This window comes from Diprion similis, chromosome 8, assembly GCF_021155765.1.
Source record: "Diprion similis isolate iyDipSimi1 chromosome 8, iyDipSimi1.1, whole genome shotgun sequence".
Lineage (NCBI taxonomy): Eukaryota > Metazoa > Arthropoda > Insecta > Hymenoptera > Diprionidae > Diprion > Diprion similis.
In genome coordinates this window covers 21769857-21796413 of record NC_060112.1, presented here as the reverse complement: position 1 = coordinate 21796413, position 26557 = coordinate 21769857, and the positions used below count along the sequence as shown (strand labels likewise).

Here is a 26557-nt window from a genome sequence, read left to right as displayed (position 1 = left end):
TCTCTCACACTTTAATTAAATATGAAGCTGCAGGTATAGCTTCACATGTCATCATAAAATTTCAGTCAAATTCATGCTATTTTCGTTTAATGGAACGGTACTGAAAGCTTACTTGATAAATGAAGCTTCAAGTAAATATTAAAATTTCATTAGTATGTCGATAAAAGTTGCTTCATTTTCACTTGTAAATATTCGGAATGATTAATGTTTCCTCGAACGCAGTATCGAAAAGTTTAATAGTATCGAAAACACGATATATATGTCGAAATGGTCATGGATATGTAGATTTAAAATGAAAAAAATTCATCTGCTCCACATCAATATGAAACAATTATATTTATAACATAAAACTAGATGACCGGTAAATTTTCTACCAAGAGCAGGGTTTTTTTTTTAATTTGGTAGTAATTAGAAGGTATAAATCATTATTTCAATTGATACGATGCAAAATTTGACTGAATTTTTATGACTGAGATCTTTTACCCTTCTAAAGGGCATGTTGAAATACTTTTATTCACATTGATTCCTTTAACGAATTCAAATAATTATTTTGTACTTTTGACAGTATTTTTTATAAGATTATACTTGGTTGGCTGGCTGGCTGATGTATCACAGATGTAACAACGTGGTGGTACTTACGTTTATCACTTTATTTATTAATTTCTAAGAAAGACTCTTATACTTATTACGTCAGATGTTGCTCAGTTTTTTTTTTACAGTTCTTATTTATTCCGTTATTGTTTTTGTTACAAGTTCGATGCAAGAGTCAGCTAACCGGGAAAGGCAATATTCATTCTCCCAGTAATGGAACAACAATGAATTTGGAAAGTAAGCAGTATATTGAAGTAACGACAATTCATGTAGCTAATTATGTCGTTTTATTACTGCGAATGACGCGGACAATCAAGAAAATAATTCATCTTTTCCCCCACCCCCACAACAATCTATACCAACATTTTTGGAGGACTTGAAACAAAGCTGTTATAATATGATTTAAATTTTTGCGATTTCAAATGATCAGTACGAGTCATAAAAAAAGTGGAATATCGTTTGCTCAATACCAAGATGAATAAATTATTCAGGTTAATTTCGAGCAAACACTGAGGTCTGTCTACTACATTTCAAACACTTTTGGTATTAATTTAAGCTTGTATTGAGAAAAAAAAGGAGACAAATACGTCTGAAGAATAATTTATTCGAGAAATGGTTGGATAGTCAAAGTAAGAGATACCGCCATGACCGGGCGGCCGTAGAACATACTACGATTCAATAACAAATTAAATTAAATAAAGAATTTTACACATCAAAAAAAGAATCTTACATCATTTTTCCTTTTTTTTTTTTATTCGTGAAAACGCCCGGACTTATATGTAGAGCACAATAATTGTGATTAAGGCGAGACTTAAGTTATTTTCCACAATATCATCGAATACCACTGCCAGAGTGAAGGCACGTAGAACATCCTACGGTAAGTGGTATTGGACTTAAAAGAAAAATGATAACTGTAGTACGAAAAATTCTAGTACGATGGGACGTCTTGATAGATATAAATGTGTATATGATTTGCATTCGAATGAATAATAAATGTATTTGATACGAAACGATAATTTTGTTGGTAAGAAAGTCGTAGAGGGTTACATGTAACTAAAAGCCATGACCAGCACACAAAATTGCACTAGTTTATTTTCAACTTCTGCGAATATACATGTACTGTAATGTTTCTCAGAGAATATTCACCCAATGCCAGCATTTACCCTGAGATGTATATGTAAATTTATTGTAAATGGTATATCATTTATGAATTGAATGAGTTTATTAACGCTTTACCCGTGACTCTTATGCAGAATCTATGAGATTGAAGTTGCTTTTGGAATTGGTTTATTACGTAAACCTTCAGAAAAAATAAACTGGAAACATGTTTTGATATTAGGACCTTTTACTTAATGAGACATTTTATATCTTCATTAATTAATTAGGATAATAAAAACTGAGAGTTAAAACACTGAATTAAAAACAGAGATTGAACATAGTGACTTTTGACTAGCACAAACTGGCTGTGTTCTGACGCTCATCCATCCACTTATCTACTCGGGTATTTTCTCATAATATTTCACGACTCTAAATTTTTTTATATTCAATAAACATTACCAACCAAACATCGTAGAAATGCATATACTATAATGAATAATTTTTGTCTTGCTTGTCACAACACATAATAAATAAATATAATTTTTACACTTTTCTTTAAATCGTCAAAACTTTATATGTATTCGGAATCTCGAGAGTAACCACAGAGCTTTGTAATAAGATTTAGAATGGCGCATCTGGCTAAATTTCACATTTCTCTCCACACTACCGTCACGCTAGTAGCCCATTACAGACAGCCTCAATTCAGGGTAGACCGAAAAACCGATGACACCCTTCTACCAACAACGGAACCACTTACAAGTGTCAATGAATTGGTATCAATGAATTGATGTCATAATTCCAGAATGAAAATCTATACCCTAGACTTTCTTCACATTTCCTTAACAAGCAACATTTCGTTTTTTATTCTATCTTCATTTGTGGCAATTCTGGAACTAGAACAAAAACAATTTCAATCAACCAATTGGCTCTTCAAACTTATGCTATGTCAAGCCACCTTAATAAGTTTACCTGCTTATTACGCTATTTTATATTTTTTTTTTTAATAAAAAATTTTTAATTTTTTTTTTATGCTTGATAACTTTTTCGACCTTTTAGTTTTTTTTTTTTGTTTTTTTTTTTTTGTATGTATATATATATACATATCTATATATATGTATACATATTTTAGCTTGGCTTTTTATATTTTTAGTAAATATAGGTATGTATATACGTATGTACGGTAGATATCGTGTACACAGATGTTCAGGAAAAAATCTTATTCAATATGCACTGCAGAGTTAATACGAAACTGTTTAAAAGACAGTTCAAGTAGTGCAGGACCGTTCAAAACGGGTTGATTGATAGCACATACCTCACAGGGATAATTTAACAGCGCCGTAATAAACTCGCAAGCTAAGCATGAAATGATATCAACAAATAAGTAAAAAACAAAAACTTATTACTCTCTACCTTGATTGTTATTCTTTTTTCTCTTCACAAGGGTATTCCTGAAGTTGATTTTATAAAATTTTCCTTTGATGCAAATGCAAACCCAAATTTGATGTATGATGCAGCAGTAGGTAAAACATAACTGGCATTCGAAATATTGAAATTTTAAGTCCTTCAATTCGTACCCTCATTTGATTAACACTGAATCGGCCAGTCAATAGGATGCAAAATTCTGTCCGTGGTGTCCATATCCCAGTCAATGCCAATTTCGTCCTCACTGGACCAGCTGGAAGATGAACTTATGCTGCCGCACCTTAAAGGTGAAAACAAATATAATATTTAGTTTCGACAACAAACATAATTATAAGAGATCGTTCATTTTCCTCAGATTTAAGACTAATTACAAAGCAAACGTTTTTCAACATTCTTGCTACTTTGCTTTTCCCTTCAAGATGGTGAATTCAACATGTTGTTGACATTAATAATAAATTTGAGATTTTGATAAAGAACGTAATATAGTAAACAATAAGTCTAAAATATATCATGCAGAATATAAATTGATGAAAAAAAATCACATTCGCAACCCTTCCTGGGTAAACCCACTCTACTTGTTAGGCACGTTAATGCAGATTCACCTGTCACAAGCTGTAAGGATGAACAAATCCGTATTTGCAGTTTAAACAACGTGGGAGAAAACTGCTCTATATGTATGCAGGAGTATTCCAATAAGTGGTTGTAACTATTCAATGATGGAATAAGTCGTGAAATAAACGCAAGATTGCCAGAATGAATTCCCAATAAGCTAAATATATGACTACAATTAATTAGATTCTCGGTTGCAAGGAATGAAAGTGTCAAACACAGACAAACCGTCAATCGATAAACTAATGTCATTAACTAATATCAATGCCCTTGTTGATTGTCTATTTTAATGATTTTATCAATCACATGATCAGTCCAGAAGCGAAATAGGGTAAGATTAAATTTTATTACTGATAATTCAAATTAATCAAGAAAAAAATGCATCAAATTCCGAATAAAATTAAGTAATCGATAAAAAGTACTAATCTCTGTGTGAAAGATAGACAAGAAGGGATACAGGAGCGTGATTCATGTACACGTATAGTACAATCTTAGTCATTGCGACAGATCAGCATACCTTTCCCAATTGCACTGCCCAAACTTTTGATATTGTGAATACCTAATTACCTATATCCACTATCCGCGTATTCGGTGTTTTCTTTCAAGTGAAATTAATTCACAAAATGATTGACAATAACACAAAACATGGGGTGATTAAATGAAATAGGATAACTATGAAAACTGAAAATACGTGATGTATTGTTCGGGAAGGTGGCCCGATCTACTATTTATAAATACCTTGGATGCACATTGACAATGTGGCATCTTTATCGCCTCTTGTTGCCATGACGACGTGCAAATTTCCGACTTTTTCTAAAGGAAAATCAAAAAGAAAAACACCAATGGTAAGTAATATGTTCGACTGAATGATGCTTGCTCCTAGCTACTAAAGGAACTACACCCTACAATATTTCCAGTAGATAACATTCGATGGACGAATCTGTCGACCATGAACGCTGCTTCTACTTTACCCAGAAAGGTGGATTAGAAACATTCATATAATTTAATACTTAAAATAATATCAACACAGTTCACTTTTCAGTTTACAAAGCCAACAATACAATCATGTGCGGCAAGTAATGACACATACTGTAATTATGGACATTGACAGCGCAAATTTATTCCTACCATCCTTTTGAAAAATGCTCAACTTTTGTCCTTAGTTGGATAGATGATTGTATATTGACTATTTTGAATTGAAAGAGCTTATTTAGAAATTATTACGTACAATTGTGAAAATTACAATTTGATCAGCTTGTGTGAAAAATTGTTCTATACCTACCATAAATATAAGCAATCCGTCACATGAAAGTTTTATAGAATCAGTACACATATAATTAAAAGCTCTTTCAACTCAATTAAACGTATACACGTCAACACCACATCACACTTCATCATACATATATACTATTAAATTCTGAAATAATAATCTATATATTTATACCTGATCCTGCTAGGTGAAGGAATCGGGGCATGCTCAGCAATGGCTGGTAAGACTGAGGTAAATTTATCAGTAGGTCGTAAAAGACGAGCGGTCCGAGATGATAATCTCCAAACCAGCCTTTGTCTGTGCGGTGTTTGCTCTTGGGCATTGTATTTGCTCAATATTGCGCCTACCAATTCGTGTGTACGATAGAAGCTTTCATCTGGGATCTAAAAAACGTTTGCAATTACATGTAATTCTTTAAGTGTCTTTTTTTCCGCCCAGTAAAAGGTTCAAATTAACTGATAATAGCCTTCTGCTTCTATCTTGTAATTACCTTACAAATTTTCTGAAGTTCCGCAGCGAAATCAACAAGTCTCAGCATCTGGTGAGCAGGATTAGCAGCGACTGTCAAGCTGGAGGTGGATGGGCCGGCAATACCAGCAAGGGACATAGTGGTATCGGCATTGCTATCGAGACGATTTACAGCGCTATCTAAGTACGTACACAGCAAAACCAATGCAACTTCGGATGGTCTTAGACTCGCGCAGTTACCATCACACGCCACCATTTCCAGCCTCAGAAGAAGTTCAGACTCCTATAAAATTCAAACATATTTATATAATAAAGAAAAAGAAAGAATAAACATACCCGTGTATAGAAGGACCGATAATAGTACTTTTACTGTAATAAAAGAGTGTCGCGCATACCTTGACAATATTAGCATATAAATCGGCGAGTCCCAACTGTCCAGCAGCGGCATGAAACATGACATTGAATAGTCGAAGAAAGGTAAGAGCAGTAATAACTTGTGCACCCGAGTCCCATCCCAGTTTATTGCGGATAACTTCTGACATGCGTTTTAGGTCGCCGCCAGTACATTTGCACTGAGATATGGAAACCAAATGGTCTGCATCCAACGATTGAGCCATTTGAACCGCTGCGATGTGAAATGACGACACGCTGATACAAGCCATGTGCTTAGGCCGTGCCTTCATTTTAGTCAGGAAGCGATCCATGAGATTGATCGCTATGAAGAACACATCCGATGGTAGGTCGTACCACACCTTTAGGCACCGTAACACGTGCGCCGATCCATCCCGAGCGCCAATGGTTATCTCATCATTCTTGAATGAAATAAAGATTAAAATTACATTTGCGAATATTTGGATTTAAGAGCATTGTGATAAAATTTCCCAGCAAGTGTCGTTTATATTTATGTATTTTTTTTTTTTTGTACTCTACCTGTGTGGTAATGGGTAGTTGAAGATTGGGTTGATACTTGGTCTCAAGCACCAGAGCTTCTTGCAGCTGCTCTACAAGAGGGTGGATTGCATCCGGTACAGGCGAGCCCGATGTGTCCATTCCTGCTACGTGTGACCGACGACCGACTACCTTAGTAGAAGTAGGTAACGTGAAACACTGCCAAATTGTAGTCTGACCAAAAGAAGTAGTCACACCACAAGAATGGCTCAACAACTGGCTGGCCTAGTATCTGGAATCATATAATACGAAAACAAGCGGGTAAGTATGATTGCTGTCACCTTCAAGCATCAATGGAAATTTCTATTCGTGATTACTTGTATAGTATAGTGGTGCCAGCGCACCAACAACAACGGTCATTGATTGACAGTAAACAAAACGATACCCGACTTTTCGTTATTACGAATAACAAAAAACCAATGAGACAAACCCTGAAGACATTTTTTTTTACATTTAATAGGGCATCTCTTCATTTGTTTTATTTATTTCAATGCGATGTTTTCAAAATGAAGATAAAACCTGAAAATATTTTCATTTCCTTCAGTTATTTTTCTCGTATGTTTTGTTGGCTTTATCGTCTGAATCGTCTCATCCTTCAAGGACGGAGACGTGAAAACATTTCATCATATACTCTTCTAGCTCGGCTAACTCTGCTAGCTTATTTGAATTATGAGCGTAAACCATTCAATATAAATAACAACGAAAAAACACCCTTCAATTAACAGTAAACAAAAGAAATCATTAAAATATTCAATTACGAAGAGATCGGTAAATATACCGAATAACAAACATGTGGACGGAATGTATTTCCTAAACCCGTGTGAAAGAATTGTTCACAGGAGCGATAATTTGAACTGTATAATATGCATAATTCAAGCATCAAAGCATTCGGTCGAGCGCAGGACGTTGTGTCAAGATATTATATCTTTATGGTACACAGCTGACCGAGCAGCTGTTTTCATCATGACAATTTAATATTCATGATGAATGAATGAATCATTTAATGTAGCCGAAAGTCGGACTAGGATTTTTCTGTGAATCAAGTTTCTCTGCTCTGTAATGGCAGCTCTATGATAACGTTCCATACAGTCGTCGTAAAATTACGAAGTGTTGAAAACGGTTCGAATTTTAAAACACTGCAGACTGATTGTCTGAGTAAATAAGGAAATAATGCAGCTGTCGCTAAGGCCTGATACATTCTAACCAACGGAATAAAACAGCTGTTTTGATAAATTTACCCCCAATCTAGTTCTTGTGCATAGGTATTAAGCAGATCTACCTGATTATGCGCCATGCAGGAAAATTCAAATATTATATTCTTGGCGCCCCTTCGGTATTGAAATTTTGACCGCTTCAGAACGGCTGGCGCATTATTCCAATCGACAAAGTTTTCTATTCTCGAGTGCCTGCAGACGCACTCGAGAACATTTTATAAACATACGCTTGTTATTAATACTTGAGAGGGATTTTGTTTTCAATATTGTACATACACAAATGCACAACTGTACAGACACAAGCTTGTGTAAAAATTAGTCTCAACGTCGTTTCAGTTAAGAATTGAGACTGCGATTGTATCACGTATTGCATTGTTCTTTCGACGGTACACTTCGTATTGACTCTTCGACGTTTTTGTCGTGTCCCATATATTTTGGCTACAATTGTTGATGCAGAAAAAAAATACTTTGTCATTGTTTGATATAGGCATACATGATGCGTAAATTGTTACGCAGGCACGAATGTAACTCGTGTATAATACAACAGATATGAGTGGTAACTTCATGATAATCTACAAAACAATAACAACAGAATCTTTTATCAGGTCAGACAATATCATTCGACTGCTCGACTGACATCATATCGTCGCGTCGCATCGGAAAGAACCGAATTGCGTGTAGGTATCTGGTAAGATCTTACAGCAATAATCTGCTCGAAGCTATAAGTTTCAAGCTCGCGTTATCGTACATTCGTCTAGTGAATTTCAACTCCCGTTGAATGTCTCACACGGGTTTGTCACGTTTTCGAATAAGATTGGCACGTGAATAAACGATCGAAATGTTTGTACGCCTGTATCATTTAATTTTCAAATCGTAACATTCGTATACCTATAACTAACTGTTACTTTGGAAACTCAATAAAATAAAAAGAGATTTTAAATGAGTGGATAGAATGCCAAGAAGATAAGAATCGAGCAACTTCGTAGTAAGAATAAGATGTATAATATCTACCCTACACACCTCGACTCTCTAGATCGTTCAAGCAGTATTTTTCGATTAAAGACGACTCCTCGAATGCCATTGCACGGATGTTTCGTCATTTCTAGGCCATTGCAAAGACAGTTTTGGACGTGATCTGGGTTCGCGGTAGAATGCAAAGGTTCTGTTTGCCAACAAGCAAAAATAGATGAAATAATGTGTCGTTAGTATTATGTAGATGCGATCGAGTATATGTATATTGGGGATATTGCGTAAGACGACGAATATTTCTTGCTATTTTTCTTTTCGTGTTTCGTTCACCACTACATACCTATATAACGGACTCAGCGCGCGATTCTCATCATCATTATCTTTTTGCTTTCCAAAACAAAATTACGTAACATTCATGCGCGCGCACGCGCGTGTTTACCAACTGCGAATATAAATTCGCACGTATACTTATGTATACGAGGTAAGAATAATCGCTAACGCGAAACGTTAAGCGGAAAGAAGAATAATACCAACATAGAGGTGTGAAAAATTTCACCTAACCCAGTTTTCAAACAAACGACAATTGTAACAGTAAAATATTTTACCATGGCAAAAATTCACATTCTATGGCACAGAAAAATAAACTAAAGTTATAACGAAATTTCGATTGCTTCCATACGTACTAAAAAGAATTCCTAATTCACATTTAGTTGATAAATATCACTTAATTCGTGATAGAAGCAATTAACATGCACCGACGTGTATCGCATACGTAACGAAAATTTTTATGTTCGTCTATAACATGGCGCAGAGGCGAAGATAGGCAAGCATGATTGTACGAAATTTAAAAACCACAAGATCTTATGCATGTTATACTTATTCATGCATAGTGTGTGTATATAATAGCAGCAGAGAATCATGTTTAAGCGTAATCGGTCGCAAGACAGTTGCGAAAACTACATGACAAAAAGATTTTCACACCGTCAAATTTTCCCCAATTGATGCTGAATTGATGATGATGAACAAAAAAAAAAAAAAAAAAGAGAAAGTTTGTGGATACTGCGGAATATAAATATGACTTCCTTTCTGTTATTTAAATTTTTTTTTCTCTCATCTTTTTAAGCACAGTTGACCCACTCAACTCACCCGTATAAATGTAAAAAAAAGTCCGTACTAAATGCGTATACATATATATTACATATCTGTGCAGAAGAATTCAAGTTTCAGAGGAAACAAAAGAAAGAAAACACAATACGCGTTATTAATAATTGCGTCTAATATTATAGAAATATCTACTTTACCGATATATTTCTACATTTTGGATATGTTCTTGCGTTCGCTGTTAAACAATTCAATCAAAAAAAAGTGTCAACTGTATAACTTATAAATATAGGTAGATATATACGTTGAACAAATTTAGGAAAGCGAAATCAAGAATAGACCAATTTATCTTCTCCCCGAAATTCAAGACAAGGTGTTGATAGAAACTAGGATGTTTACAAAACTCGCATATTTACATGCGAGGAGAAAACGCTGCGCGCGAGCGACGAGAGCGACGTCTGCGCACCATTGTGAAAATTATTGTCCGTCATGAAACGTTTAATAATATACATAAGCGTAGTAAAATAAACCGATATGGATCCACAAGTATTTCTAATACGATGTAAAATAGTTATAACTGCATAAATTTGGAGATATGCAAAAGAAATTAGAACTATAGTTAGAGAAATAGCGAAATCATAATTATATTATATATACCTATTTGCTGTAGTAAACGACGTTGAATCACGTGAGATCGTTATGCAACGAAATTGCGTCGTTGATTCGATATTTCTTCAACTATTTGCTTGCGGTATAATATTTCAAGCTTAAGCCGTTGAATTGAATAAACTTAGTTTTCGATGGTACCCAAGCACCTACCCCCCCCCCCCCAAGATTTGAAATCGCAAGCCAACCTCAATGTATATCTACATTTCCAATTGAAACTAACTAAAGTCTGTAAATAGCAAATTGACACCAGAAATTTCTTTCGGTATCATCTATACCCATTTGAAATACAGATGGTGATGGTAAAATAATAACTGAAAATCATGACATTTTGCTTGGAATAAGAGTAAACACTATCCAGAGGAGATAAGATATTTAGAGACATATTTACATGCATATCTATGTATATCCATAAATAAACAAATCAAGATTTCATCATCGTCATCGATACCTAATTTACGAATGTTGTGCTGCAGGTAGAATGATGAGAATGAATCTGTCTGTAGGTGGTCAGGCAAAAAGTTGAGGTATTTGTGAAAGTGAATATACAATGAATAGGTGATAAATTTCTTACACGTTCTCAAGTTCAACTTAAGTACTAGAGTTATGGACACATATCGCATGGATTTACTATGGTTTCATGTACCAACTCATGAGTTTGCAGAGAAACGCGTTACCGCATTGGAAAAAATATACGGTAAGAAGAGAAAATTAGAGAAGTTCAACAGGAAGACGTAGCATTGCCGAGTCGGAAAGTGTTACGACGACACGAGCGAGCTACGTTCTCACTTAATCAAATTTGTTATATCGTATGTGTATAGCATATTAAACGTACAATACATTAATAGGTATACTTGTTTTTCAAAGAAGAAATCTCTAGGTATTATAGGTATACAAATTTATGCAAAAATAACGCTAGATTTTACGTTCTTTCAAATTCAACTTTGTTCCGTAAAATTTTTAAAACAATACACCTATAGTTGCATACGAAAACGGTTTTGGAATGTGTAAAAATATTAACTGATCAAGTGATCAATGTATCAATCAGTAGGTCAATGAAACGCGATTAAACATCACGTTGAAGTTAGTAACGTTACCGTAACGATTTATGATGTGGAAAAACGGTCTAAACAACATTGATTCTAAATCACTGTAAAAATCAGAAAATAGTATTTTTTTTTTCCAATGTTCCGTTACGATAACGTTACTAACTTCAACCTCGTGATCAAACTTGGTCTCAATACTCAAAGGTAAGTGTTGTGTTATGCATACACGTATAATGCAATCTGCATGGAGGAATCGTATTCAATTACACAAGTGTATGTTTTACGTATCTTTACATGTTTCGCAACATACTCTTCCTGTCTTTCTCTGTCTCAACGTGTTCTTTCTTCTCTCCCTCTTGCTCTAAAAATTTCACAACGTTGTCAAATATAATCCAACGGTTGCGTAAATATAAAGTATTGAATTCTTTCTTGCATCAACTGCAGATGAATTCAACTTTTTTCGTCATAATTGTGTACATAACACACAAAGCAAGCGGCGTGAATTAATTTTTAAGCAGAGAAATTTTCTGCACAAGCATGTAATAATCGTCGTCAACATATTACAGTATAACGATTATGCAAAACGAAGTTGGTACTTCCTCGTATTGCAAAATGTCAGTCGATGAAAAATTATAAAAAAATTTCACTCGTATCAAGTGAAATATCTGCATTTATTGCGGTTGATTAAATTGCAAATGAAGTGAGCGAATATAAATTTTCCCTCGAGTTGTTTCCGAGCTTCTCGTCTTTTGTAGGTTTCACAAAATATACTTTTCGTCTGTACGAATTATTGTCGAATTGAATTCCACAGTGTAAACCTTGACACGAATTCTCAACCGTAAATGCGAATTTAAACTCTTTCTTTTGTAATTCAAACATTGAAACAAGCTAACAAGAAGGACAGTGATGACAACAATTTAATTCATAGCTGTGTTAGTACAACTTCAATCTTCAATTGCCAAATGTTCGTTTCTTCTTGTTACGAAATTTTTACATACTTATACAGAAACGTTGAGAAAATTTATTTATCTTACAATTATCTTACAAGTTGCAACTACTAAAATAAAAAAACTATCGATGAATGGAAGAATTGAAAACCGCGCAACATATTTCACAAATTCATCTGCACCAAAATTACCTCGTGCTATGACTTCTTTTTCAAACGACTCATTTTTTATTTCAACTACAGCAATTTAACAATCAATATACATTTCATATATTACAATACGTGTTCGATCGAAGGATTATTCACATTCTTTTTCATTTATCAATTCTAAGCACGTTTATGCGGGACTCTGTATCCACCACTCTTGACCCACATTCCAAATCAGCAGCAAGGCTCGACATACATATCAACAATATATTAGGCTCATGCTGCAGCTGGCAGGGAATTAATCGACCACGTCACACATGTACACTATACGAGTTATAAACAATCTTCCTAAACCCAACTTGACGCCCTTTTCATAGTCAGTCACGCAATAGGCTCTGAAAAGCTAGTTTACTACAAACAGGGTCTCTTTAAATTTCCAACGCAGATTCGACTCGTTGACCTCAATTATCCACTGAACCGTTCGTTAAGGTAAATTTCAGGCTTTCATGTGTCTAGGTACATATCTTCCGTCAAGAAAATATTTTTTTCCGTTATCTGTAACAATCACAAAACAACACGATCTTTTTCTTTCATTCTATCGTGATTATCGCTGAAATGATCAAATTTGATGAAGTGCAAAAAAAAAAAGTCCAATCTTAAAATCAAATACATATAATTGGCGAAGATGTGAACAATCTCCTGATGCAATTCAAATTGCTCGAGTTAAATTTGAATGCAAGGAATATACTAATGACCGTACCTATTCTACGTTGCGTACAGTGTATAGTTTATCTTTGTTTGAGCAAAGTTGGCCAACTATTTGTGCCGCGGAGTCATTGACACCTTAGGTCATTAAGTGCATACACACATACCAATATCCATATACATTTATACACAGAGCGCTTGGCGCAATAGACTTTGGGTGTTACGTGAAAGTTTGTTGTGTTTACAATGCGTGACGTGGATCATCGCATCAGCTTATCGTTAGAAGTTGGCTCTCGTTGTGTGTATTTCATGCAACACAACGACGATGCGCAGTGCATTAGACGGCGAGCTAATAGATGCATTTGTCGTTATACAGCGTCGTTCAACGCCATTATTATAACAAGTCCTCTGCAGCATCGTCATCGGCTTAGTTCGTGGAATTGAACAAATATACTTATAAGGTGCATACCTTTAAAACATAAATATATACATAAATATATATATGCACGTATATTCAAACGTTATTATATATGTATGTATATTTAAAATTCATCGCAGAGAATTATGTCGTTGGTATTTTGCTTCAACACGGCAGAAGGATATTTTCGTTGCATATATGAAAGGAAAGAGGGAAATGGAGTACGAGGTTCGTTGACCCGAGACTATTTAAGCCGAACGATTATTCGATATCGTACCGGTATGAGAACTATTTTTTCAGATCGAGCGCGAATGTTTGTATATAAATATATACATTTATAACGTGAACAGTAACGCTATAATTATTGGTTTTGCGTTTTCAGCAGCTGTGATATTGCGTAGGATTTTTATTTTTATTTTTAGACGTCAACCATCTGTGTATTTATGCAGAAAAAGAAAGGTAAGAGAAAGAAATATATAGATAGATAGATCCATGACATGTATTTTACAATAGCATTGTGGGCAAATGAGGATACATAAAATAGATAGATATAATATATAGATATATAGATAAAGGGAGAACGAGAGAGAGAGAGAGAGAGAGAGAGAGAGAGAGAGAGAGAGAGAGAGAGAGAGAGAGGAAGGGAGGCAGATAAGAAGAAAACTAACTGCGAATAATATAATCAAAGAAAGGTTTTTCAGTTATTCTTTCTTCCTCCTTCTTCCTGGTTTCACTTTTATTCAAATATTAATGTAACATGCCGAGATGAGAAAAGAATAAAAATTTGATTCTATAGTACCTACGAGAGTGGGTAGGTAAATCGGAACGTTGACGTTTCCCTCCGTCGGCATTACGCAAATCGATACTCGATCTTTTATAGCAACAGGGTATATACAATATCCATGTTATATATACATGTATAATAATAAGAATAACGGACCGTGACATCACGTGCAGGCAGGGTCGAGGAGCGGTGAATAATACCGCCACCATCAAAAGAATACACCGTTAAAACGTACAGCTGTGTGCGAAGCGTCAAGTACAGCTGATCCTGACGACTTGTTCAGGAAAATTCGGCGGCGGGGGGGGGGGGGGGGGGGGGGCTTTCATAGGTTCATAAGGCCTGATACCGGTCAAGATCATAATCGGAAGTAATTATGTATTGTACGAAATCGTATTTAATATGATACATATGTATACGTATGCATGTATAATGTATATACCTATGTCAGGTAGTGTCAAGGACGCGGGAAGCGAGGATTGCAGAGATTGATGATTACGAGCTACTCAGGCTGCATCCCCACCCCAAGAATTAGGAAATATGTATAACGAATTTCGCAGGTAGACATAAATTCCCTCTCCTGCGAATCGTCGTGTATATAAGAGTAGAATTCCCAAGAATTTAGGTCAAGGATTATTTACACGTTCGATCGAATGATATGATCATTATTTTTTCTTTCTTCATTTTTGCATCTTATCGAACTCGGAATCATAATTTTCGAGTTATAACTGCAGGTGTGATATACTGCGCGATTGTACCATTTCGTAAACCAGCGATGAATCATCGACGAAAAAAAAATTGCGTGGCTATTATTAGACGTGTTTGTTATAATCATATATATATATATATATTCTTTTTTATTCCCATTGCCATATGTATGTGTATATATACATATAGCTTGGCAATGGGAAAGAAAAAAGAATTTCAAGCAAGGCACACGTGCCTGTATTACATATATATGGAAAGAAAAATTGGCGTGTTTAATTTACATGTCCGTAGCGCGATTGTGTTCAGCAGCTCAATGAGACTGGTTTCACCTTTTACAACACGACGAACGAACTAGGATACTCATCTAAATACGCCTACTACCTACGCAATTGAGCGATTTGAAAGGAAAAGATAAGCAGTCAGCCTGGGTTTCGGATCTTTCTTAAACGTTTTTCAATTTATTTTTATTTTCTTAACACTGAAAGGTGATCCGTCCAAATTGCGTCAAGTCAAGGTTACGTATTACGTATGCATATAGTAGTAGGCAGGCTTACGCTGCGTACACCTTGAGCAAATTTTTGTTGCTATCCCGAGGCTATTTGTAGCGATATTATACAACGTTTTCTAATAAAGAGAGAAGAAAAAAAAAATTAAAACAGCAAATAAACACCAACTCCTGCAAATGTTATGATGGAGAGACGCTGTAAGGCTTGTAATAATAATAATAATAATAATAATAATAATAATAATAAAATAATGCGTATACCATTTTGTATAAAAGATGTGCAGGTTAGGCATAATACAGGGAATCCCGCATCGTCAGCTGATTGTGCAAAAGTTCCTTACACGAAGGTTTTGTTGGAGGAAAAAACCTTGCAAAGGATTATAAAACTGATCAGTTATATGAATATTCCGGTAGTTTGTACCGCATAGGTCAATGTCCCTGCAGCTTATACTGCAGGCATAGCATCCGGGGTGAACGAAATTTGTTGTTTACAATATACCACGTACGCGCCCTATAAAAAGGGAAAGGAAGCGAGCGTCTCTGCGGGCGGCGATAGAAAAAGAAAATAAACAAACGTCAGCCCCTACTACAGCGTCTAGGTATAGTCTAGTCCATGCAGTTAAAAGCTCCGAAGCTACGAACGCTCCAACTACATTCGACTCTCTCTCTCTCTCTCTCTCTCAGGTCGTGGGGGCGTAGGGGAGGATATTTCTAGGAATTAGCATACCCCCACCAACGAGCTCGGCGTGCTTTTAAAACGCTTTGAACTGATTGTGAGACTCTCGTAATAGGGCCGTCTGAAGTCCGTAACAACTGTGCTATTTTCTACCAACATTTCACTTTTGTAGCCGACCCTATTGCGAGGGTATCTGGAAAAATTGCGGCTACGCTTTGTTAATCTGAAGTAGTCGGGGAGGCTGCTGAGCTCTCTTGAGGGGAAGCGGCCCTGTTGCGAGTGGCAATATTGAGAGAGTCAACTGTGCAAAACTTGCTATACATATATTATGTATATGAGGTAAGCAAGAAAGCTGTTAATTATGTACGTAAGTTGATGAGAGGGTGTATAACAAGTGTGGCAACAAGTATAAGTGGCGAGAATTTGCGTTCAAGGCGAGGTTCAAGGTGAAAAAAAATAATTACTGATTGATTATGCTATTGAAGTGCAGGTATAATAATAACGGTGAATTAAATTGAGAATTAAAAAGAGAAGATGGAAATCCCAGAGAATAGAAGTAGAAAGGTAAGGTGTACGTAAGACGAAGTACAAGAACTATTTCGCTACCTGATCTTGTGTTTTTAGATTCCATTTCGCCACCGAAAAATTCTGAATTAGGCACTTTCGGAACTTCAATAAATAAAATAATTTGTGTAATATACAAAAGGCATAGCAAACGTACCAGTCAAAATCACAAAAGCATGTAACCCTGTAGCCTGTAATAAAAAAAAGAAGCGAAGGTCTAAAAATCAATTAGTACTATAATGGTTTATCTTAAAACAACATAGACAACGATATTTTAGATTATTACGCGAGCAAATAAGATAGCGTGAATACAATCGAGATATATATGCTTTGCAACTCGCGACTACGTACGATACGACTATACGTATGTAAACACGAAGATATTGCAGCCGAAATTTACCTACTGCCGGAAGATAACGAGTAAATTTAAACCAACGAGCCAGGAGTCGCTTACGTCTCATGATTACATAGGTAGAACGATGTCAGCTCATCCTTAATGAAAAGGATCAAGTTTCCGCAAAAGAAAGTGCGACATCGACGCTGCCTGGAGATGCGATTGCGACAATAAGACATTTGATACGTTAGTAACAGGAAAGAGAAAAAGACAGCGAGAGAGAGAGAGAGAGAGAGAGAGAGAGAGAGAGATGACAATAACAATGTGTAAAGAATATCGTTGTTGCAAACGTAGCGTATAGTGGATATAAATAATACATTATGTAAGTCAGTACAAGAAGGAATTTCCACGAAAAGACAATGAAAAGCATATGCCATTTCAAATTTAGAATTTGTTATTGTTATTTCATCGCTATCAGCGACATTTACTTTATTGTTCGTATAAGGCAGTCACACCACCGATACCGCGAATAAAAAAACGCTAACTTTAGTAAAATTATTGTATGCCGCGTAATTGTTTGTGGTTTAATAACAATAAATTTGTCGCTACGTCACTACACGTCCTGGTTACTCGATATCGATAAAATTATTGCCATGTAATATTAAGAAAGTCGATAAGAAATTTAATTCCCTGACAACTCCTTGATTATACCCAGTGCATCTATCATACACTACTAGGATTATTAGTAATACTTCGAATAATACGCAAAAGTGTGAGGCACTTGGGTCAATCTTATCAAAACTTTATCCGAGAATTAAATATGTGATCAGCTGTATATTTCGCGCAATAATACACGGGTATGAAAAAGTGAGCTGTATATCTTTCCAGCTTTGTTTCTTTACTCCTCCTCGACGTATTCACAGTTTCTCACAAAGTACATACATATTAAAACATCATTCTACCTGGGCCACGAAGTACATATCAACAAAGTAGCGAAGGCTATTTTTGGAAGGATAAAAAAGACAAAAGACCACACGAGACAAAAAAGAAAACGTATGTATGTACATATATCGTGTGATAAGGGTCTAGGGCTCGCCAGCCTTCAGGACAAACGGTCAACCGTCTGAACTGGTTTTCTTAAACGATAACGAGCACCTGCATTCCTTGGAATAAAGTGAAATGAATCACGAGGTATGATACACGGGTATATTTATCCGTTACCTACTGTAGTAAGCATCGCAATGCGGTCATCATCAGTACAGATTGAGATCTGAGAGATCAAAGATCGAAAGTCGTTTGGTAAAGAAAAAAATGAATACAAAAAAAAGAGAGAAAGAAAAAAGAAAACGATAGGAAGTATGTAATGATAAGAGCCGATGTAGAATACAATTCAGCCTTCAACTTCCGGGTGATGTAATAACTTCTTTGTCGAGAAAGTGACTTATCCAAAGTCGCAGGAGCAACAGCATCCGGAGGACCTTGACCCATTATGCCTTGTTTCAGACTCCATTCGAGGTACTGAATCATTGCTCGTACGTGTCCGAAAACGTGTGAATCCGAAGCCCAGAACGAGTCCAAGCCTGTTTTAACTTTCAGGGCGCTTTCATGACCAACGTCACGTCGCGTACGCCTGCTGCTGCCTGCCTGATGGAGGGTTTGGCCTCTGCCTGCCTGGCATTACGTGCATGTGTGTGAAACCTCGATGCGTCATAAAGGGGGGGAGGGTAATGCGGTGTTAACAAAGAACAGTATTCAGGGCTCTCTCTCTCTCCCTTTTCCCAGTCCTCTGCAGTTGTACGTATGTATACGACACTTTATGGTATAATTGATGCAGCGCCTGCATCCAAATCCATTTCAAACGCAGAATTTATTTCCGGCTTGAATCGTGCTTGCATAAAGCATAAAGTTGACCGAAGAATGGTGAATTACGATGACCGTAAGAGAGGAGGGATTTGATCATTCGGTGAATTTCGTTGCATCACGTTTCGATGTATATCGTTGTTCGCACTCACTCGGACTTTGTTCATGACGATATTGGAGTTTCCGAGTTCCGCGATGAATTCGTCTTTCATATTTTCTAAAACGATCTTACACTCGACACAAGATTGATATGATGAAAATGCAATTCTGTGGGAAAAATCGAGACAGCCTTGATACCGGGTGTCGGTCAACGGTCAGTTCTCGGCGTACAACATAGCACAGTGACAGTCCATCGTGACAGAAAGAAAATACAATATAAGTGTATTCACACGGAAGTAGTAGAACCCAGTAACAGAATAATGAAACATCGATTGCAGTTAGGTACGATAAAAATACGTCATCATCATGAAAATACTCACGTGAAGTTAGGCAGGATAAGATGGATGATAGAGAGCTGTCGATATCGCAGAACTGCAATCCAATAACCGCGAAAGTGGTGGTTGAGTACGTGTGTGAAGTTGGATATGAAATTTTCAAAACTTGGATGCAACGACCTGATGCAACAAACTTCTCTGCAGCTCTCGTGTAGCGCAGAGGGAACAAAGAAGAAGGCCACGTTTCAGGCGTCCGGCGGCGGCTGACGCAACGAAACGTCAAAATCGTAAGTATAACGTTCAGAATATATCCACCAGTTCGAAGAGACTTTCAGAAAGCCTTATTTTTGACTACGTTTAATTGTACATTCAATTTTCAATAGTATCCTTCTCCTTCTTCTCTACTTCCGAGTAATTTTTAAGTATATTATATTGAAAATCTACGTAATATAAATATCTTTTTAAGTTATTATTTAACAATAATCAGCCTTTTTAGTTACGTTTTTGTTTAATTTTTTTTCTTTCTTTTTAGTAATATATTGGTACCGTTTTATTCTTTATATTCTTCTCTCTTTACTCGTTTCTTGTGTACCTATTTCGCGTGGCGGAATGTAAATTCGTGTGATATATTGTATATAATAATTTTTTATAAGCGTATTTGTTTAGTTCCGGTTTAAGACTTAGTTTTATTCCGTATCCTTTAAGAACTCATGGTGTTCACACGCGCGGTATATATATTATCCACACGACGTTTCAATGTTACAGTTTAAAGTAGTAGGAGTAATAGGAAGACTTCCTACTCTCGGGGCAAAAAAAAAATAACGCACTCTCGGTACGCTCGCTGTGGGTTTCTCGCTGTATCTGACGACTGACTGACGGACTTAATCCTGAAACCTGGCTAAGTTCACACCGCACGGTCCGTCGCTTCTACAAGCTCCAACCAGTCAGCCGGTCGCTTTCCCCCCTCCTCGGATACCCGACTATATATTTCCTACGTCCGTGCTATGCACACAGCAGACATCATGGCTAAACACTGATCCTCCTCGCTCAATTCTCGAGATCTTATTGGCGGATGCTTGACGATGAGATTTCAAGGGGGGTAGAGGGGGTAGAGTAAGTCGAAGTCGAAGAATCTGTCACGTTAATAATTTAGCTGCATGTTGATACTCGTCCACTTGTCTCAGCGTGCTCCTCATGCTAACGGCGACTAGGATGAAGAGATTCGAACGATTGTTTAGTTAGAGGCGTTTACATTGATCTGCAAAACCCATCTCAATTGTCTGCATTTGATGACTTTATTGGAAGTTATAAATGTAATCACATTGAACCTTGAAATTAGCCGCAAAAAAACTCACCATACCGATCTAATTGATGTTCGATTGGTAATCTTCTTTTTCTATCTGTTTTTTCTTCAAATTATAGTATTAAATTTTTATTCATTTTCCAACTTCCTAATAATCTCCGTTTCTTTCGATATTAATTTTAGACCAATTTTGGTATTCTTCTATCGAACGTAGGTACACCCAAAACAATTTGACGTTCAAAAGCTTTTCAGAAGCAATGGAAACGTAAATTTGAGTAAATTGTTTCGAGTAGGTGTACCTACACAGAAAATGTGTTCCTAAACCGTGTTACATAAGCTATTAGCTTTAATATAACATGACATAACGTAAACGAGAAAAAAAAATCATCAGTAAAAATAATATAACGTTCCTATCCACGGAGCTTGAACAGAATTATGAAGATACGTGTGGATATTGTACATGGGTGGAGAAAACAACGGCCTTGAGGTTCATTAAAACTAAAAGTATCTGCTCGAAATCGTTCTGGAAGATCATGTGGATGAAATAATACCTGGAGGCTTCACAGTCATCGCGTATAACTGTATTAACTGTATACATGTATAACAACAGCACAGCCCAGATAAAACGATGAACCACGTGATCACGTGTGACACGTAAACGTGCCATCGACGTCACGTGCTAATAGTATGTATACAACTTGAGTATAAGATATTTCGAGATCGCTTAACCACCGTCAGCTGTTTATGTCAGAAAAGTGACAGCTGTGGAAGCCAGCAGCCGAACAACTCGTTGGGTAAGAGAGAGATTATCTTATTGGATTTAGAAAAGATGAGATACAAGTCGGTAGAGCGAAAATAACCGAGGGTAACGACGGTTGGCAACTATATAGGTATAAGATTTTGTGCGCGCCAACATCAGCCGACGGTCTGCAAAGAGAGAGAACGTGCCTCGTCAATTGTACGGAAAGAACCAGAACATTCTAGAACGTTTACCGTTCGCAGATTCGCAACGACGAATGTTGCGTGTACCGTGCGTTGGATAAGATAAAATTGATTTTGAAAAAAATGAATTATATAACGTTTCAATAAGCTCCATTTGACTTTTCGAGAAAATTTGTTGATTTGGAAATACGCACGATCATTCGTTACGCAACCGACAATCGACGCAGGTGTCTCTTTTTTAGAAATTTGTATTTTTAGTTATGCGCGAAGTGGATGAAAAGGTATAAAATAAAATTTAAAAAAAAATAAATAAAATAAGATTCGATAAATAATAATTCCCTGGACTGATTCTCGTGTGTTTGCCTACAGAAGATTTTCGGGAACAAAAAAATTGTTACATTGAAGTTTGGATGGAAAGAAGATTCCAGTGGTTATTCGTGTCCCCGAAAAGCTTTATGTACGTCATGTTCGCGTCACTGGATGGTCAGTTCCAAGTTCATTGTCTATTTTATTTTTTATTTTTCTTTCTTCCTCTACTATTTACAGATGTAAGTCAGCAAGTTCGAATGCAGAAAGAGTGGCTATAGATAGCTATTCGAGTCGATGCGACTTTAAGGCTCTATAGAAAGTCACTGTCGAATGTTCTAGAATCATTCTTAGGTGTCTATAAATAAGGTGTCTCAGGCTAAGCTGCCTTTGAATCGGCTTTACACCATTAGGAACAATAATTCGGTAGCGCTTGTCTGCTCGCTCCTGCCAATCGGCAAAATCTAAATTCGAAATTATTCGTTCGTATTTCTCTGAGCGCATCTGTGACAAATCCGGGACTACGAGATTCTTTTATTGCCCATTCTCCCAAGGCCTGCGCGCAGAGGCCAAGGAAAACCAGGATGGACAGGGCTCGGTAAACCGGTATAAAACTTATCCGAGGGATCTTGCAGGGCAAAGGGCGGATACATACATAGGAATGATCGCAACTGATCGCAACTGCAAATGCATGGGTAAATAAATGTATTAGTATAGATATCGTGAGCACACATCTCGCAAGTGGGTTTATATCATGACTTAGGAGGGAAGAGTTTATTCAAATGAAATGCACACAGAGAGCTTATTTGTCAACCAAATCGTTTTATACATATACTCATTATACACATTACACTCACGTCATTTTTTATACAGGCATAATATGTATACGGTCAATATTTAAAAAAAAACTTTACATGGAACGTTTTCACATGTGAATTGACTATGCAATGTTTGAACCGTTGTATTATATCCGTATACGTAGAAAAAGTAAAACGAAACGTAGGATATTACTTTACTTTCAATTTCGATTGCAACTTATTCCAACGAGCAGCTCTTAGCATTAGAGTAATTATACCTGTTGTAACGTGTGTAATCCCTCACGATTAGATGGGCCCATCTGATCGCTAAATTTTTTTTACGTTAGCAATCCGTGATACCTATAATGCATATCAATAAACGTAAACTCTAAATGAGGCTTGAATGCTAATTGAAATTAATTTCGTCGTAACCTTTTTCTGCGCTCGCATTTTATTATAGGCACTTGTCGCGCGGCTCTTATAGATATTGTTCCTTTACCCTGTTATTACATAATGCCACAATATTTTTCCATCAGTCAAAAAAGTAATGGGGAAACGAAAAAATTAATTAATCGTAACGAGATCCTGGCACATTTTGACACCAATACGTTACAGATTTGTGCAGAATGTTGTACCCGCATGCATGCAAGATACAAGATGCATTTACCACATGAACCGCATTCGACCCGATCACCACCTGAATAATTCACCTCACATTGCGTCGGGTAAACGAAAAGGCCATTGCACCTTATTATACAATTCTTCTATTCAAATCGCTCTTTGTTACATATATGCAGACATCTCTGTTTGGCATTGAGCGGCGATACGCATTATATTATATATCTTGTAAGCACAGCTATAATATCGATGGATAAATTGCCAATCAGAAAAGCTTGCCCATCTGCTTTTCATCGCCTTATATCGGGTTATTTCCGTGATGCGCTTCACAGGGAACCCTAATTATAGGCAAATCAGGGTACAAGTCTACTCTGAGCAGTTTCGCTGCTCTTTTGTTTGCACACGCACGTGACTGATGTCGCCCAGGCGAATCTCGGACCTACTCAGAGTGGATTGTACTCTGATTTGCCTATAATTAGGGGTTCCTATGGGGTGCGTCACGGAAATAATCCGAATTACACTGTACATTACAACCCGTTATCGGGTCATTTCACTCATTTTCTCTCTTTTGAAGTGGTGTACCGTTGTGATTTTCCTGAGTCATTCTAAACTCGAGATCAGTGCTTACAACGGTTCCTGATATTATCCACCTGATTTTTGCAGTTTTTTTCTACGATACGATCGTGGCGGCAAGTTCCTCGATCAGCAAATTTACAAAACAGAAGTTACGTTTTTATCGTACGTACTGTGTACATGGAAATCAGCGAAGGTTGGCACAATCAAGGAGAGTCCTTGACGCAACGTAGCATGTCGATTACAAATTGACCTAGAATCGCGAGTCAAATGTGTGAACACCGACTCATAAATTTGCATATCCCAGCTGTAACGAAGTTCGTTGAAAATCCAGAGCAAACCTGATCTCACAAATTACGAGCTACAATTCCGGTGTTATACGCGTCAAATTTTCACCTCGCAATTTCTTTAATCCCGACCTATCACACCATCTCAAGCAAAATTAAAAATGGACATATAAATTTATAGTCAATAATCACACGGATTTCTTTCAGTTTTAATGCGCAGCAATATTGCAGATTGCAAAGATTAACAATAAATAAGTATGATCGCTGAATACAATTGAAAGTGATTAACAGTTTAAACAACCACACATACCCACATTTGCAGGTATAATACAATCTACGCGGAGATACTTTCGAAGTTGACGAAGGTTATCGCGGCGAGGTTATGCCGTCCTCGTGAATAATGTATTCTTATCGTTCTTATTTCGAATAGACTCGATATTTCCCCGCCCTGCAATCTCTACCTGCTTGTTGCCTGCTGCCAAGCTGCTGCGCAGGTTCTCCTCTTTCAATTTAACTTCCTGCCCGGTAAAGTGTCAAGGCTAAGTATATGTATAGAGATAGAGAGACCGTAAATAACACATATGATGTGAGTAGTAGGAGGGTAAAGCGATCAAATCCCCCCTCGCTTCCCGGTTCGATTCGTTGGGTATCGAAAACAGCGTTCAATCCAAGTGTAAGATTTCATCTGTCGTACGTTTAGATCGTAAAAAAACGGAACTGCTTTTTATATTTTACATGAAAAGATAATCTTTGCATTCCCGTATGATCGACATTCATGTATTACGTGCATATGTGTAACTGTCGCATATCGTATAGTAAACTTATCGCTACGCGCTAATGACGATATATTTGAACGAGATAAATATACGGGATTCAACGAAATGTATCGCTCAGTCATGTGCGTTTCATAATAACATCGTGAATTATCGTTGAAACGTCCTAACGCGAATGACCTGTCGCCGGCAGATAGGCAACCGAAGGTACATCTCACACGCAGTAAGTACTTCAGCTGTAAGCTCGGTTGCCTATTTGCCGGCGCATATTTTTGGCGCGGCGAACCCTCAGTGAAAACTCACGTCATGTTGAAAAAAATAATGCGACAAGTATAAAAACTGTGGAAATTGAACGGCAAGAATCTTAGCCAAAAATCAGAATTGTTTCTACAGAAAACCGACTCTAGAATGATAATCGTCAACAGCAACGTCACTAAAATTTAATGCGATCGGTATAACACATCTATAATTCAAAACTTCCAGTTAGAATCGATGGTCTACCTGTCGCACTATTGTTTTCCTAAACGTTCACGAAGAAATATTATACGCAGGATTTCTAGTTGAACGAGTAATTCTTTCCATAAAGCATGCGCCTAGTTCGACTCAATTTAATCATGTGTCATATTGGTGTAAACGAGGACAGGACTGGACAGGATACAGGGATGATTACACGGATGGATAGATAAGGGCGAAAGTGATCGGAAGACTGAAGCTGAAGGCCAGGAACGAGAGAGAAAGAAAGGTCGAAAGCGGAATGAGGAAGCGGGGTAGGAATGGAGAGGATGTAGGAGGGAATATATCGATTTGCAGGCGGTATTGCAGCCCTTGCTGCAGCTGTCGAGACTGATGCAACCTTGCCATGGTCACCTTGATGTCGCTTTCTCACCCTTGTCAGCCCGACGCCCCTCGATACGTGCTATTGGTTTACGGCCTTCGAGACCTCGTGTACACGGGGTTCGGTTTAAAATTCAAGAATCTATTGGGTGTGAAAGCTGATTAGAATAGATCGTAAACGAGTGAACTACAAAATAAGGGTTTGGTCGGTAAGACATCAGAAATTACGTTATGCATGGTTTGACGTTGACGCGACAAAAATTGTGTATATATATATAAAATTAATAAAAATTAAACTAAAAAATATATGTACATGTATATACACACACACACACACATATGTAACGAAAATTATATCTCTTTGACGTTGCTGCTATGATAATAATCAAGCGCGCTTTCAGTTTCATTTTGAAATTTTCAATTTTTTTTTTTTTTTTTCCTTTTCAAGTATATCGAGGAAAAAATATTATGTACATTGTTATCATTGAAATCGACTGAATTAATGACTAATTCATTATTGTCTTATGACTGTTGGCAAGAAATATAAATAATAAATCGTTTTATTCGAACGAAAAATCATAGGTTTTTTTAGTTACATTTGGATTGAATCAATTTTTATCTCTTCCACATGGATCAAGACATTT

The 26557-nt window shown here is 36.7% G+C and overlaps 1 protein-coding gene across 3 annotated transcripts in view; it reads right to left on the bottom strand.

Annotated features, from left to right (window-relative positions):
* Positions 1-399: 399 nt before the first annotated feature.
* The window catches only part of LOC124409883 (cyclin G), a 28848-nt gene continuing 2690 nt past the window's right edge, over positions 400-26557 (bottom strand). Inside the window, exons 1-6 of one of the 3 annotated variants that reach the window (XM_046887826.1) lie at positions 19526-19846; positions 6389-6638; positions 5854-6270; positions 5481-5741; positions 5165-5373; positions 400-3391 (exon numbers count right to left, since the gene is read on the bottom strand). In XM_046887826.1, coding sequence (XP_046743782.1) covers positions 3274-3391; positions 5165-5373; positions 5481-5741; positions 5854-6270; positions 6389-6508 — 1125 coding nt within the window. In that variant the 5' untranslated portion in view covers positions 6509-6638; positions 19526-19846 and the 3' untranslated portion in view covers positions 400-3273. Of the gene's footprint in view, positions 3392-4458; positions 4534-5164; positions 5374-5480; positions 5742-5853; positions 6271-6388; positions 6639-19525; positions 19847-26557 lie in introns of those variants that run through there. The other 2 variants (XM_046887827.1, XM_046887825.1) reach the window with 2 other exon arrangements.